This window comes from Anarrhichthys ocellatus, unplaced genomic scaffold (assembly GCF_004355925.1).
Source record: "Anarrhichthys ocellatus isolate YVR2014 unplaced genomic scaffold, GSC_Weel_1.0 scaffold202, whole genome shotgun sequence".
In the NCBI taxonomy this organism is placed as follows: domain Eukaryota; kingdom Metazoa; phylum Chordata; class Actinopteri; order Perciformes; family Anarhichadidae; genus Anarrhichthys; species Anarrhichthys ocellatus.
Window position 1 is genome coordinate 197,052 of NW_022280232.1, and position 14,957 is coordinate 212,008.

The 14,957-nt window shown below is 40.7% G+C and overlaps 2 protein-coding genes and 1 long non-coding RNA gene across 5 annotated transcripts in view; 1 reads left to right on the top strand and 2 right to left on the bottom strand.

Moving 5' to 3' along the window:
• The window catches only part of LOC116400768 (drebrin-like protein B), a 9,438-nt gene extending 2,316 nt beyond the window's left edge, over positions 1-7,122 (top strand). For 2 of the 3 annotated variants that reach the window (XM_031878784.1, XM_031878786.1), the window contains 13 exons: positions 51-163; positions 286-360; positions 450-608; positions 1,554-1,631; positions 1,709-1,860; positions 1,935-1,989; positions 2,602-2,667; positions 3,201-3,297; positions 3,371-3,538; positions 4,743-4,796; positions 5,182-5,261; positions 5,789-5,858; positions 5,980-7,122. In XM_031878784.1, the coding sequence (XP_031734644.1) occupies positions 51-163; positions 286-360; positions 450-608; positions 1,554-1,631; positions 1,709-1,860; positions 1,935-1,989; positions 2,602-2,667; positions 3,201-3,297; positions 3,371-3,538; positions 4,743-4,796; positions 5,182-5,261; positions 5,789-5,858; positions 5,980-6,116 (1,304 nt within the window). In that variant the 3' untranslated portion in view covers positions 6,117-7,122. The remainder of the gene's footprint in view (positions 1-50; positions 164-285; positions 361-449; positions 609-1,553; positions 1,632-1,708; positions 1,861-1,934; positions 1,990-2,601; positions 2,668-3,200; positions 3,298-3,370; positions 3,539-4,742; positions 4,797-5,181; positions 5,262-5,788; positions 5,859-5,979) is intronic. The other variant, XM_031878785.1, reaches the window with a different exon arrangement.
• A 284-nt stretch (positions 7,123-7,406) lies between these two features.
• cox5ba (cytochrome c oxidase subunit 5Ba) lies at positions 7,407-12,961 on the bottom strand. The gene is made up of 4 exons (XM_031878788.1): positions 12,836-12,961; positions 12,238-12,308; positions 8,493-8,592; positions 7,407-8,240 (listed from the first exon to the last, which is right to left on the bottom strand). Exons 1-4 carry the CDS (start codon positions 12,927-12,929, stop codon positions 8,128-8,130), a joined length of 378 nt encoding a protein of 125 aa, XP_031734648.1. The 5' UTR covers positions 12,930-12,961; the 3' UTR covers positions 7,407-8,127.
• A 1,277-nt stretch (positions 12,962-14,238) lies between these two features.
• LOC116400770 (uncharacterized) lies at positions 14,239-14,957 on the bottom strand. Its single transcript, XR_004213943.1, has 2 exons — positions 14,920-14,957; positions 14,239-14,670 (listed from the first exon to the last, which is right to left on the bottom strand). It is a non-coding gene; the product is annotated as an uncharacterized LOC116400770 (long non-coding RNA).

A 14,957-nucleotide genomic window follows, 5' to 3' on the forward strand; every position in this document is an offset into this window, starting at 1 on the left:
GTGTGTGTGTGTGTGTGTGTGTGTGTGTGTGTGTGTGTGTGTGTGTGCAGATGGTGGATTAGAGGAGATGGTGGAGGAGCTGAACTCTGGAAAGGTGATGTACGCTTTCTGTCGAGTCCAGGACCCAAACTCTGGTCTGCCCAAATATGTCCTCATAAACTGGGTGAGGCACACACACACACACACACACACATACACAGAAATACAGAAATATCCAGAAAAAGATGCTATTCGCCCAGTTATTAGGGTTCATGTGTGTGTGTGTCTATGTGTGTTTGTGGACAGACAGGTGAAGGTGTGAAGGACTCCAGAAAAGGAATGTGTGCCAACCATGTGAGCTTGATGTCCAACTTCCTGAGGGTGAGTGTGTTGTCTCTAAAATGCTGCAGTGTATCTTTAACCACGAGTCACATGTCAACATGTGTGTGACAACATGTGTGTGACTTCAGGGTGCCCATGTGACCATCAACGCCCGCGGAGACGAAGACGTGGAACCAGAGACCATTCTGGAGAAAGTGGCCAAAGCCTCCGGAGCAAACTTTCATTTCCACAAACCGAAAGAATACAGAGACGCTCCGAGAGGAGCCGTAGTGAGAAACACATATACTGTATGTATCATCTGAAATAAATAAGTTCACTAATGTGTTTATAGAGAGAAACATGAATATATATTAAATATATTCACTAATATGTTTATAGAGAGAAACATGAATATATATTAAATATATTCACTAATGTGTTTATAGAGAAAAACATGAATATATATTAAATATATTCACTAATATGTTTATAGAGAGAAACATGAATATATATTAAATATATTCACTAATATGTTTATAGAGAGAAACATTAATATATATTAAATATATTCACTAATATGTTTATAGAGAGGAACATTAATATATATTAAATATATTCACTAATATGTTTATAGAGAGAAACATGAATATATATTAAATATATTCACTAATGTGTTTTTAGAGAGAAACATTAATATATATTAAATATATTCACTAATAGGTTTATAGAGAGAAACATGAATATATATTAACTATATTCACTAATATGTTTTTAGAGAGAAACATGAATACATATTAAATATATTCACTAATATGTTTATAGAGAGAAACATTAATATATATTAAATATATTAATCAGTTTTCCTTCATGATCTTAGTGCAACATCTAAAACAGGATTCATGTGTTTTAAAAATGTGTTTTTCTGTGACGTCATCTTTGGCTCTGATGACGTCATAGTGATGTCATCAGGGCGATCTCAGTTTGAGATTCAAACGTCTGTATTACAAACTGGAGGTGTGGAGTTAAAAGAAGCAGAGGGGGTCTACAGAGAAGATGCTATTGAACTGCATTGTGGGAAATGTAGGATTGTGTGTATGATTGTAAAACCTTCTGAGGCAAATCTCTAATCTTTGTTATTTTGGGCTCTAAACACACAGGACTCTGGAGACAAAGCTACATTTCCTCCTAAACGTATTGATCTTGAGTTATTAGTCATAAAAGTGTCATAACTCAGAACTTCTCTGATGTTTCAGGGTTCTGTGTATCAGAAGGTCAACGCTGTGGACGAAATCCAACAAACCAGAAAGGACGATTTCTGGGTTCAAACTCAGGTTTGTCTTCACGTTCTTCCTGAGTTTATAAAGTGAAGTGTGATCTCATCTGAAAATAAAACCACCGTCTTCTTCAGAGGGAAGAAGAGGTTCGTCAACAGGAGGAGAACCAACGACTGGAGAGGGAGAAACAAACGCTGGAGAGGGAGAGGAGGGAGATGGAGGAGAAGCAGACGAAGGAGAGGGAGAAGAAAGCGAAGGAGAGAGCTCAGCAGATCGAACAGGAGAAGTGAGTCTGAAACAAGAACAACATCATCAAGAACAGAAAGAACCACAGCTGACTAGTTATTTCTGTTTGTTTAGGGTCCATCAGAAGAAGAGAGAAGAAGAGGACCGAGAGAATGAGCAGCAGACACATGTGGGTCCATCAGAACCTTTCTTCAAATTATCTTTGGTCTGAACTGTCCATCACATCAGGTCCGCCAGGGCCACCAGATCCATCAGGTCCATTAGGTCCATCAGGTCCACCAGATCCATTAGATCCATCAGGTCCATCAGATCCATCAGGTCCATTAGGTCCATTAGGTCCATTAGGATCTATCAGGTCCACCAGGCCCATCAGATCCATCAGGTCCATCAGATCCATCAAGTCCATCAGGTCCATCAGGTCCATCAGATCCATCAGGTCCATTAGGATACACCAGGCCCATCAGATCCATCAGGTCCATCAGATCCATCAGATCCATCAGGTCCATCAAATCCATCAGGTTCATTAGGTCCATTAGGATCCATGAGGTCCATCAGATCTATCAGATCCATCAGATCCATCAGGAATAAAAGCATCAGATCCATCAGGTCTATCAGGTCCATCAGGAACAAAACCATTAACTGTGAACATCACTGACATCTGACGGACCAGAACGCTGTTGTTCTGAAGGTTAAAAGAGACGTTTCATTCACAAATAAAATGAACTGTTTACTATAATAAATATGAAAACAATGTGCCGATAACATGATGTGTCTGTTTTAGAACCTGCAGGAAAATGGAAACAGGAAGTCGGGCATCAACTTCGCTGCGTCGGTGCAGAAAGCGAATGTATGTCAGCAAATAATATCATCATATTAAGATGGAGCTTCAGAAGAGTCAATATGTATGCATGAAATGATCACAGAGGTTTGTGTTATTTCAACTACAATACCCATGAGCCTCAGCTGCTGTTTCTACGGAGAAGAAACTGTCTAAATGAGATAGTGAATCTATTTAAACTACACATCATGTTTTTAGCTATAACTCGCTGTTAGTGGCTCACATTATAGAATTTAAAGCTGTGATTGGATGTTTCTTACCAAAGTGCACCCTGGGAGTTGTAGTGTCCTTCAGTTATTTAAATTGTTTTCATCAAGGTACCAGATATGTTTCTTACAAACTGAACATGTAAAGTTTGTGTTTACCGATCAGGTCTAATGAAAGAAGCTTTTGAGTTGCATTATGGGAGATTTAGGATCCTGCATTTTTTTTGCTGGACTCATGACAATTGTTAAGTACTAATATTAAATACTATTTATTAAATACTACATGCAATACTAAATAGTTATATTACCCCTTTAATCTCTGGCTGTGGTTCACAGGAGGCCAAATCCCTGATTTCTCTGAGGTCATTTAACCCCAGAGACGTCTTCAAGCAGAGGGAGCAGAGCTTTGAGTCTGCTGCTGCATCCAGACCAGGTGAACCTCCACAAATAAATAAGCTCAATCACACAGTCGTTCATAATATTCATGTTCTCATTCTGTGTCTCAGGGAACTTTTTATCTCAGAAGTCCTTTGAGAGAGAAACTTTGCTGCAACCTCAGTCTCCTCCTTCTCCAGCTGTGGTCTCCCTGTCTCCTGTCCCACCTGTCTCACCTGTGCTGGCTCACTCACCTGCTGCACCACCAGAGACAACCGGCTCACCTGTTCCAGCTGCAGGTCAGACACAAAGCTAATTCTCTCTCAGGACCTTCAGTCTCAGGACCTTCAGTCTCAGGACGTTTAGTCTCCGGACCTTCAGTCTAAAGACTTTCAGTCTCAAGACCTCTATCTCAGGAGCTTTAGTCTAAAGGCATTCAGTCTCAGGACCTTCAGTCTCAAGACCTTCTGTTTCAAGACCTTCAATCTCAGGACCTTCAGTCTCAGGATGTTTCAGGATGTTTAGTCTCAAGACCTTCAGTCTCAGGATGTTTCAGGATGTTTAGTCTCAAGACCTTCAGTCTCAGGATGTTTAGTCTCAAGACCTTCAGTCTCAGGACCTACATTCTCAGGACCTTCAATCTCAGAACCTTTAGTCTCAGGACCTTCAGTCTCAGGACGTTTCAGGATGTTTAGCCTCAAGACCTTCAGTCTCAGGACCTTCAGTCTCAGGACCTTCAATCTCGAGACCTTCAGTCTCAGGATGTTCATTCTCAGGACCTTCATTCTCAGGACCTTCAATCTTAGGCCCTTCAGTCTCAGGATGTTTAGTCTCAAGACCTTCAGTCTCAGGATGTTTAGTCTCAAGACCTTCAGTCTCAGGACCTTCATTCTCGGGACCTTCATTCCCAGGACCTTCAATCTCTGGACCTTCAGTCTCAGGATGTTTCAGGATGTTTAGTCTCAGGACCTTCAGTCTCAGGACGTTTAGTTTCAGGACCTTCAGTCTCAGGATGTTTCAGGATGTTTAGTCTCAGGATGTTTAGTCTCAGGACCTTCAGTCTCAGGACTTTCAGTTTAAGGACGTTTAGTCTCAGGACCTTCAGTGTCAAGATTTTCAGTCTCAGGACGTTTAGTCTCAGGATGTTTAGTCTCAGGACTAAATGGCTTTAATTTACACAATGTGATTCATTGTTAAGAACTCAAGGATGAACTATTCTGCAGTTAACAAACATCTGACGAAGACTTTTCTTAGGAACTAATTTATATTGAAGATATTGGTGAATGTTATATACAGCTCAACGGAGCAGAAAACAAACATATTTATTCCATTATTCTACAAATCTATACAGACAGAAGACTAACATGTTTCTCTTTTCTGTTCATGAAATCCCTGTCAGTCATGTTTTATTGCACATAGTGAAACTATGAAATATAAATATGAAACCAGATAAAAACAGTAACATGTGTCTCTTCCTGTCATTGATCCACACTACTTACACAGAAGAGGAGGACTGGTCTGATGAGTTTGAAGACGATGGAGATGAAGCTCCTCCTGGTACGAAGCCTTCTGTCAATCAATAAGCATGTATACATGTGTACATTTACTGCAGACAGTACTAGTACAAGTACTAGTTGCTTTACAAACTAGGATTTTACACACAAAACATACAAAGAACTTTAAAAATATGATGCATTGTAAAAAACAAATGTTAACGTTTCAGCTTAAACAATAAATGATCAAATCAGTGATTGATCAACAATAAAAGTAATGATTTTTTCAAAATGAGCTTCACTTGAACTACAACTTTTACATTACTAAAAAATAAAATAAATGTACTGAGGAAAGTATTTATAACTACTTCATCTTTCACTGTGCTGGACCACAAAGAATGTTTGAATGATCACAATCATCAACGTCTTCCTTTAATGTCCCCAACCAGAAGACCTGTACGAGGCACCACATCCAGCAGAGACAGATGAGGACCTGTATGAAGATGTTTCCCTTCCAAACATCTCCTCCGTGAGTCCCCCAGGTTTTACTGCCTTCATATGTGGAATCTAACAACATTTACTCAAGTACTCTTCTTAATTAAACAGCATACTTCTACTATTCTGCATTTATTGGACAGCTTTCATACTGGGTACTTTTCACTAAAAGTATATCTCTGTTTATATGATACAGCATGTTTTAAAACTGTGTTGACGTTTTGTATAAAATCAGTGTGTAGTTGTGTTTCATCATTATGGTTCGGATTTCACCTCTAAACTTCTATTAATGTATAGTGAACTCACTATTATATTATTACTGAATATTGAACTCACTATTATATTATTAAATATTATTACTGACTATTGAACTCACTATTATATTATTAATGTATAGTGAACTCACTATTATATTATTGCTGAATGGTGAACTAAATATTATATTAGTAATGTATAGTGAACTCACTGTTATATTATTACTGAATAGTGAACTCACTATTCCTTTAAATGTATGACAACAAAGTGAAGTGCTCTTTGAATGATTATTGATATGAATATTAGGCCGGAGTCGTTGATGTGGAGACCAGTGGAACAAGCATCAGTGCCAGAGCTCTGTATGACTACCAGGCTGGTGTGTACACACACGCACACACACGCACACACAGGCAGGCACACGCATGCACGCACGCACACACGCGCACACACACACACACACACACACACTGTATCTCACCATCATCTCTCCTCCACAGCGGACGACACTGAAATCACGTTTGACCCTGATGACATCATCACGGAGATCGAGATGCTGGATGAGGGTTGGTGGAGAGGTTTCGGACCTCACGGAGACTACGGCTTGTTCCCCGCCAATTATGTTGAGCTTCTCTAGAACCATCTGACAGGAAGTGGATTAAGATAATAAAAGCTAAATATTTATCTTACATCAATGTGTCGTCATTGTCACATTAAAGATTTGTCTCAACGTTTATCATCACTGGATTAATAGACTGGTGTCAAAATAAATTATTAATTATTATACCTTCATAATGGTTTGATTTAGTAAAAAATAAAAATGAACTTTTAAGCACAAAACCAATTTTCAACAACTAGACATCCCAGATTGAACAAAAGGTAGTTACTTATCAGGATGATGAAAATAAAATATTTTGAAATGAGAATAGATAAATATAAAGAATAACAAATAATAGATTAGGGAATGAAATATACATTCAGTAGCACTGTAACGTTAGAAGACACGGAAGTTAAAAGACATCATGAACAAATGTAGTTACAACAAATCAAACACAAACACCACGAAGGTGACAATTTTATAAGTTATATACAAATTAAATTGACCAGAGTTTAGACAAGATCAATGAAGTGTTTGTGTGACGTGACGTGGTCACGTGTCATATATATATGTATATACACACATATATATAGTACAGTGATAGGTTAGTTATATTAAGTTAGTAAGTCAACTTATTTTGCAGTATAAGTTTTGGCAGCTGAGCTGCCTTAATTAACTGAGCATTCTGTGTTAAAATCAAAGTTAAAAAGCACTTTTGACAAAAACCTGAATTATTGGGACATCTGACTGTCAGCCAATCAGAAGCTCCGAAAACAGATTTTGTTTTTGTATTGAAGCTTTCTACACCCATAGAAACACTTCTACACTGTTAAGTAACTGCAGACTGACTTGATCAGTGTTGGTCATTGTGTATCGAGATGTGAAACAATGTGTGTGAGTGAATACTGAGCTATTGTAGTGTGTAGATCTGTCTTACATTCAGCTTACATTACCTCTTTATTATGTCGTCACACCAGCTTTGAGGCTTATAATAATAATTGTATTCATAATACAAGAATATATAATAATAAAAGTTCATAACGATGTCAGGTGTAAATAAGCTTTCAGAGAAGCAACATAAAGAACATGAGTTTTACAGTAAGTTAAGTAAGTTTTGTATATTTGCTCCTGAAGAAATATGACGAAATATGAATGTTTTCTATTGTGTAAACATATTAGTTAAACTGGAGTTCGTAACTGGCGCCTCTGTTGGTGACTCAACACAGAACTGAACCCGTTAAAGAAAATGAGTTGAGAAGAACTGCTTCACTTTGTTACGGTCCGGCTCTAGAACCATAGCAAAACATCACGAAAACTCAGGCACGGAGCTAAACAAATAAATACTTTTAATGAACAAAGGCCAGGACTTTAAGTGTGCAACAGAAAAACAGCATTCTCATCGTGAGTACCAGAAGGTTCCACTGCTGCCAGACGCTCCTTGCCGCACACCAGGTGTGAGGGGGGAAAAAGCCACCACTTCCTCCGGATGGGGCGGGTCTTGTAGGGCGAAGGCCATGGCCCATGCCTCCAATCTTCCTGATGTCCCTCTAATGATCCAGGGACACTGAAAGATAGACACTCCCTGGCAGAGGCCCTGGGCCGTCACAACTTTTACTCTCAAACTTCAGAATAAAAGCTCTGAAGTTTATAAACAGGAGATCTCGGATGGATGTAGAACACCAACGAAGAAGAGAGTAAAGTACATCCACAGCCGACAAACACTGGAGGACTTTATTGGAAGAATAAAAGGAGGTAAGAGGACCGAGTGTGTCGTACAGGACAGGAGTCAAAGTAAACTGAATGGAAATGGTTCAAAGAAACCACATGTGGTCCCTGTGTAACTGATAACATGTAAAGCAAAGACTGATGAGGTCAGCAGGTCCATCAAGTACTGGGACAGAACGAGGACCAATCAGATGAGGACTCACGGCTCCAGGAAGTAACCTACTACAGACAGAAGATGTTTCTTCTCCTCGTTCTGATGGAGGAATATCTGACAGAAGAGAACACTGTGCAGACAAACAGCTGTGGAACACAGTTCTATCAGAAGTTAGTGGGGGAGCTCGTGGGCCACCAGTTTGTAGTGGGAACCACAGGACGGGCAGCGCTGGGCCTCGCCCTCCTGGAGCCAGAACCACACCACGGCTGTGTTGTCTTCCTCACCTGCAGACAGGAAATGAGACCAGATGAGAGACACAAACACAGAAGAAGAAGGCAGGATGAATATTGTTCTAGTTCAAAGATGACTCGTTCACCACTACAGGAGGAACTTTAACAGACGTACAGTCCTGTCAGTCTTAACAGGAAGTGAATCACATGTCTCAGCCAATCAGGAGGCTTAAAGGTTCTCCTCTCCAATGCTGAGTGTGGACTCTAAAACGTCTCTCAACCATCCAGATAATGACAAGGACTTACAGACACATCCCACAATCCTCTTGTTCGTGATGGAGGGAACCAGGTGGGGGTCGGCCTTGGAGCCGGCGTACTCCTTCGGTTTCATCATGTTGTAGGGATCCTGAAGAAGAGGACGCAGTAAGGTTTGAATAATCTAAAGCAGGGGTCTTCAACGTTTTTCAGGCCAAGGACCCCCAAACTGATAGAGAGATGGAGCAGGGACCCCCGACTATATATATTGTATAACATTGTGTTTTATATTAAATGGGCCTAGTGCCGTGTATAAACATACCTCTTCATTGTGCGTTCAATACTAAGCTATCCAAACAATACAAAGGGTCATATATTCATGTTATGTTAAACATGTGCAAGGTACAGTGAGTAGGGGGGGCCGTGCCACTGCCATTTATAAACATACCATGTCAGCTGATACCAATGCCGACATCAACATTGTCTGTCAATTGCATGATAATCATACAAGCTATTCAAACTGATGTTTTTATTTTAAACATAAATGTGGAAACGAAAAATGGAGTGATGGCCTATTAGTGCCACTGCCATGCATAAACATACCTGTTATCTTGTATACAATACTGAACTATTAAAATAATGGACACATTCATGTTTAGAGAAAAAATTTAAATTATTTAAATTTTTTAATTGTCTAATCAACCAAAAATTTCATGGACCCCCTGCAGTACCTCCCTGTTGAAGACCTCTGATCTAAAGTATCGACTAAAGTATAAACTAGGTGAAACATACTGCATCATCGAAATATTGTAGGGGGCGCTATCGAGCCGACTAGCAACTCTGAAGCATTAAAACCATAATATGCAACTACATTTTGGGCTTTAAATCTGTTTGCCAAGTTTGCTCATGTTTCGAGCATTTTTAGCCTCTCAAAATGACCTTCGTTTTTCATGGCGAAGACTGCGTCGCCACGGCAATGGCGTTTGACGAAACTTCAAAAGCTTCATGAACTGGCATTATGAACTTCTTACATTTGTGTGGAACTAACTTGATGTTGATCTGATTTACCTACTAAGAGATACAAGCTAAAGTATAGACTTTAACTGACTGTTGCCACTAGGTGGCGCTATTACTATGATTCTAAATTGTCTTATAGATGTGTTCCGAGTCAGGATGTTATGACATAAGAGATTTGGAGCAGATTAGACAATGTACGGCCGAGTTACAACAACTTCCTGTTTCGTGGCGAATGCTGTTTTTTTGTCGCCACGCCACGGACACACAGTGCGATAACCTTTTGATCTTTGAGTAACTTTTAAATGCCAAGGTCTCAAGAGCATACTGACCGAATCTGAAGTCAATCGGGTTAAATCTCTAGGAGGAGGAGTTAAAGTATGACGCCTTAAAACGGTCCAAAAATGTCAAAATTCCTGTTTGGTTTAGTGAAAAATTCCTGGAGGATTTTTTGTACGTCCCATCACGTTCCACATACCTACCAAATTTCATACAGCTAGGTAAAACCAAATGTTGGGGCTACTCAATAGGGGGCGCTATCGAGCCAATATTTCATACCGCAGCTGGACACCCCAATCAGACTGCAATTTTCGCAAATTCTGGCTTGCGTGCAAAATTTAAAATTTTTTCCAGTATCCCAAGCACCTCCTTTTTGCGACGAAAGACACAAAATAATAATAATAAACATTAAAATAACAATAGGTCCTCCGCTCCGACTACGTCGGTGTTCGGGCCCTAAACATAATTGATGTGTACTTTCTTTATTTGACAGTTGTTGACTACACACATACGTTACTACTACTAGGCTTCTTGAATACATATATATGGCACTAAATAGTGCAAGTTAGATATTTATTGTAATGTTCGGGACCTTTGCACGAGGAGATTTTCTCAATCTGGGCCCCGTTCCTCGTACATGGCTAACTGAGTTAGCCGGATACTTTTCAGGATAAGATGACGTAGATCAGGCTTTTCGGTTCCATGAAGCAAGTTCGGCAAAATCACCATGGCAACACATCCATAAGCTTGAAGCTGCTCCAGCGCAGGCTAACTGAAGGTAGCTGGATAAGCTGCCACTCCCCCGGAAAACATGGCAGCTCCTGTCATATACGGTAGTCTAATGCGCTTGCGCATCTACCGGGGGTTATACGGGAGTTCCAGAAATGCATGTAAAGTGAGACACACGGTGATCCATTAAAACCAGCTGAGCAAACTAAGAAGCCTCTATTGCATTAATGTACAGCTCCCTTCCTCAGAGATCCACTGATGAAGGAGGATATTAGTTAGATTAGCGTTTTATAGGGAGAGAGTTCTTCCACATCGCCAAGATCCGTTATCACATCATGATGACTTCCTATACGAGCGCTATCCATTCTGCCCACAAGGAATCATTTATTTACAGACCTTCTGGAGCATACATTGAACACCACACGCTGCAGCCGAGCACTGATGTCTCACACACTGGATGCAGCCTTGAGCTGTTCTGCGAGTGGTACATTGTTGTACAGTGTCGGCGATGCGGAGAACATGGGGAAAGCCGCTGCATGCCGTGCTGTTGGTAAAGTTTATTCGGCGCTTAATAAACTTATGGATGTGTTCATTACATCACTATGGCACATATTGTACTGACTCAGCATTCTGAGTAATGTGTGTGTGTTAGTGTTTACTTGCTCCCATGTCCTCTTGATGGCTGCGTTGCATACATGAGGGTTAAAGCACTCATAATGATATGACAGTGTTATTAGTACACCAGCATATCATTACTGTAGAACATGATGAAGGTGGACTCATGATAAGAACAGAGAGAATCACACACTATTTATCTTCACTGCTTCAGTTGATTGAATGTCTGATGATGAATAACACACACACACACACACACACACACACACACACACACACACACACACACACAAACTAGTTCTATATGGTAATCTACACAGACATGTATATACACATATATAGTACATGATACATGAGGGCATACAGTACATATATCCTCATTAATGAGTATCAGTAGATACTCTTTGGGCTTGTTTTTATCTTATTCTGAAAGAGTTGAGATCATTATTGTCGCTATAGATCTCATTGGATGATGCATTCATTAAGCCTACTGCCAGCAGCTCATTTAAAGACATATCATCTGATTGATTGGGGTGATGAGGCATTAAAATGAGCCGATACATTTACAACACTTACGCATTTAACTTGTCTGTGATATTTTGCGTGCTTCTTGTCTAGCCCTCGCAGCGGTGGCGGTGTTATATTTTGCCGTGATTACGGTCTTGAATTCCTCATATGCATTCATGATCATCTCCTGCTTGTCAGCGGAGTAAAAAGAGGCTCTTTCTTTGACTTTATTTAACATTGTACTGTTAGAAAATCATGGTTTCGGTGATCGATGCTTCCCCCTTTTGACGTAGGACGGGCACGCGCAATTATTTTGATCCTGATCGTCTGGTTCGAATTAACGAGATTGTTTGAGAGGATCAGCCTTGGAGAAACCGAGATAGCCTGATGTCAATCATCGAGTTAATTTCAGCTGGCTAATAGGACATTTGATCGACTTAGCTGAACCACATACGAGGAACGGGGCCCAGGACCTTTTGGAGATTGACTTGAATACGCCTGATCTAAAGTATCAACTAAAGTATCGATGTATTGATCCAGTGAAACAATATGATTTATTGAACCGATTGTGTGTTCTATCAGTTCCCCATCACTTCATAAATATTCTGACCATATTAATAGAAATATTAAACACGTCATTAAAATAGTTTACCGATCCCTCCTTCATGGCCTTCATGATGACCTTCTCCAGACCGGTAGCTTGTTCCTCATCAGTAGGAATCCCTGAAAACAAGAGAAACAGGTGATCAGTGTTTAACATGATCCTCTGGATTCACAATGTAGGTCAAAGTAAAACATCTGTCTGTGGCAGAGCCCTCAGTCTGTGGCAGAGCCCTCAGTCTGTCCATTATACAGAACTGAATTCATCACATAGAAGCGACGAACACATAAAGCCTGTTGAGGACTGTGAGGATCACAAAGAGTAATAATAGAAGATATAAAACCGTACATTCACTCTTAATGTGAGCTCAATTAAAGAGTTTTAACCTGATTCTATTATAGAAAACTTCATGTTTTACAACTTATATCATTTAAAATAAACTAGATTTCTACTTTGTCAGATTTTTAAATGAAGTTTGGCCTGATGTTCGGTGTTTACTTATTTAATCAGCGCGTTAGCTACAGCGCTAACTGTGGTCTGTAATCTCTGGTGGACTTCCTGTCTCGTTCTGTGTCCTCTCTTAAACCTCATTTCATCGGTCCTTCCGGTTCTACAGTTCGGTGTCTAAAGGTGTCGGTTCGGTTCTCACCTCCAGCCGCCATGCCGCGGGTCAACACGGGTACCGGGGCCGCCCGGCAGGTCGTCGCTCTGAAGGCCCAGCGGAGCAGTAACCTTGCAGCCATTTCTTCTTCTCTGCTGTAAACGGGGACTGGTCGCACGCTGATGACGTAGGGGAGGAAATAACGTGTCGCTGGGTTTGAACTTCGTTTTTGCTCAATAAATCTATTTATGTTGTCATTTAACGTTTGTAATATGTTCACTCCAAATATTAATTCAATATATAATGTTTAATATTCAGTACAAACAGACACTGAATATTATTTAAATCTGTACATATTTAAATGTTTACCTCATGTTCTTGTTTTTATCTGTATGTCTACTTCTGTGAACGGTCATAAACACTGCATCACAGTTTGTTTACTCATGTTTTTCCATTGCGTTATCCTAAAGGTTAGGATAATACCCTGAATAGGATAGGCGTTTATCCTATTCGCTGGAGCAAAGGCAGGGTCCACCCTGGACAGGTCGCCAGTTTATTGCAGGGTACATATAGAGACAAACATTCACATTCACACCTACGGGCAATTTCGAGTCTCCAAATAACCTAAGCTGCTTGTCATTGGTCTGTGGGAGGAACCCGGAGGGAACCCACGCTGCCACGGGGAGAACGTGCAAACTCCACACAGAAGGACCGCCCCTCTTGCTGTGAGGTGACAGTGCGAGCCACTACACCACCGTGCAGCCCCTGTTTACTCACGTTTCTTCAGATAAACACTTTTTAAAGTCACTACAAGGAACTCTTTAGTGTGGATTGTGTCGCCCCCTGTGGACTAAAGTGGTAGTGTTTCACCAGGGTCCCTTTAGAAAACCTCTCATTTTACTGTAGCAGACAGTCTCCCCCTCTCAGTCCTGGTCCTGGTTCTCTCGTGCCTCCCCTCCCTCCGTCAGCGTCGTGTCATCAGGATTAAACCGAGACCGTCTCAGAACCAGTTCAAAGTTCCTCACAGAGACTTTAAATAAACCTTCAACTAATGCAGAGGTGAAAGGTGTGAACCAGTGTGCATGTTTCCTTCTACTCATGGTGCCCATCAGAACCACTGAGACCTGATTAAAACTGTATCAACAAGTCTCTGATCCACTTTAATCACAAACAGAACATTTGAAATGATTGAAGGTTTTACTGCAGGAGGGTTTTATTTGTAATGTATTTAAATGTAATGTATATAAATTAATTTGTAGGTGAAGCTAACAAACTGGAAATTCAGTGTAGAAGTCTTCACAAATCAGCACAAATACCTCTGACAAGGTTTTCCTTTTCTTTCTGTCCATTTATGAATCATCTAGAACAGCCTCTCCTCCTCCTCCTCCTCAAAGACCCAAAGAGTGAAGACGTCCATGTTTAGTTATTCAGAAACTTTATTGGAAGAATAAAAGGAGGTAAGAGGACCGAGTGTGTCGTACAGGACAGGAGTCAAAGTAAACTGAATGGAAATGGTTCAAAGAAACCACATGTGGTCCCTGTGTAACTGATAACATGTAAAGCAAAGACTGATGAGGTCAGCAGGTCCATCAAGTACTGGGACAGAACGAGGACCAATCAGACGAGGACTCACGGCTCCAGGAAGTAGACAGAACCAAAGTAACCTACTGCAGACTGAAGATGTTTCTTCTCCTCGTTCTGATGGAGGAATATCTGACAGAAGAGAACACTGGGCAGACAAACAGCTGTGGAACACAGTTCTATCAGAAGTTAGTGGGGGAGCTCGTGGGCCACCAGTTTGTAGTGGGAACCACAGGACGGGCAGCGCTGGGCCTCGCCCTCCTGGAGCCAGAACCACACCACGGCTGTGTTGTCTTCCTCACCTGCAGACAGGAAATGAGACCAGATGAGAGAGACAAACATAGAAGAAGGCAGGATGAATATTGTTCTAGTTCAAAGACGACTCGTTCACCACTACAGGAGGAACTTTAACAGACGTACAGTCCTGTCAGTCTTAACAGGAAGTGAATCACATGTCTCAGCCAATCAGGAGGCTTAAAGGTTCTCCTCTCCAATGCTGAGAGTGGACTCTAAAACATCTCTCAACCATCCAGATAATGACGAGGACTTACAGACACATCCCACAATCCTCTTGTTCGTGATGGAGGGA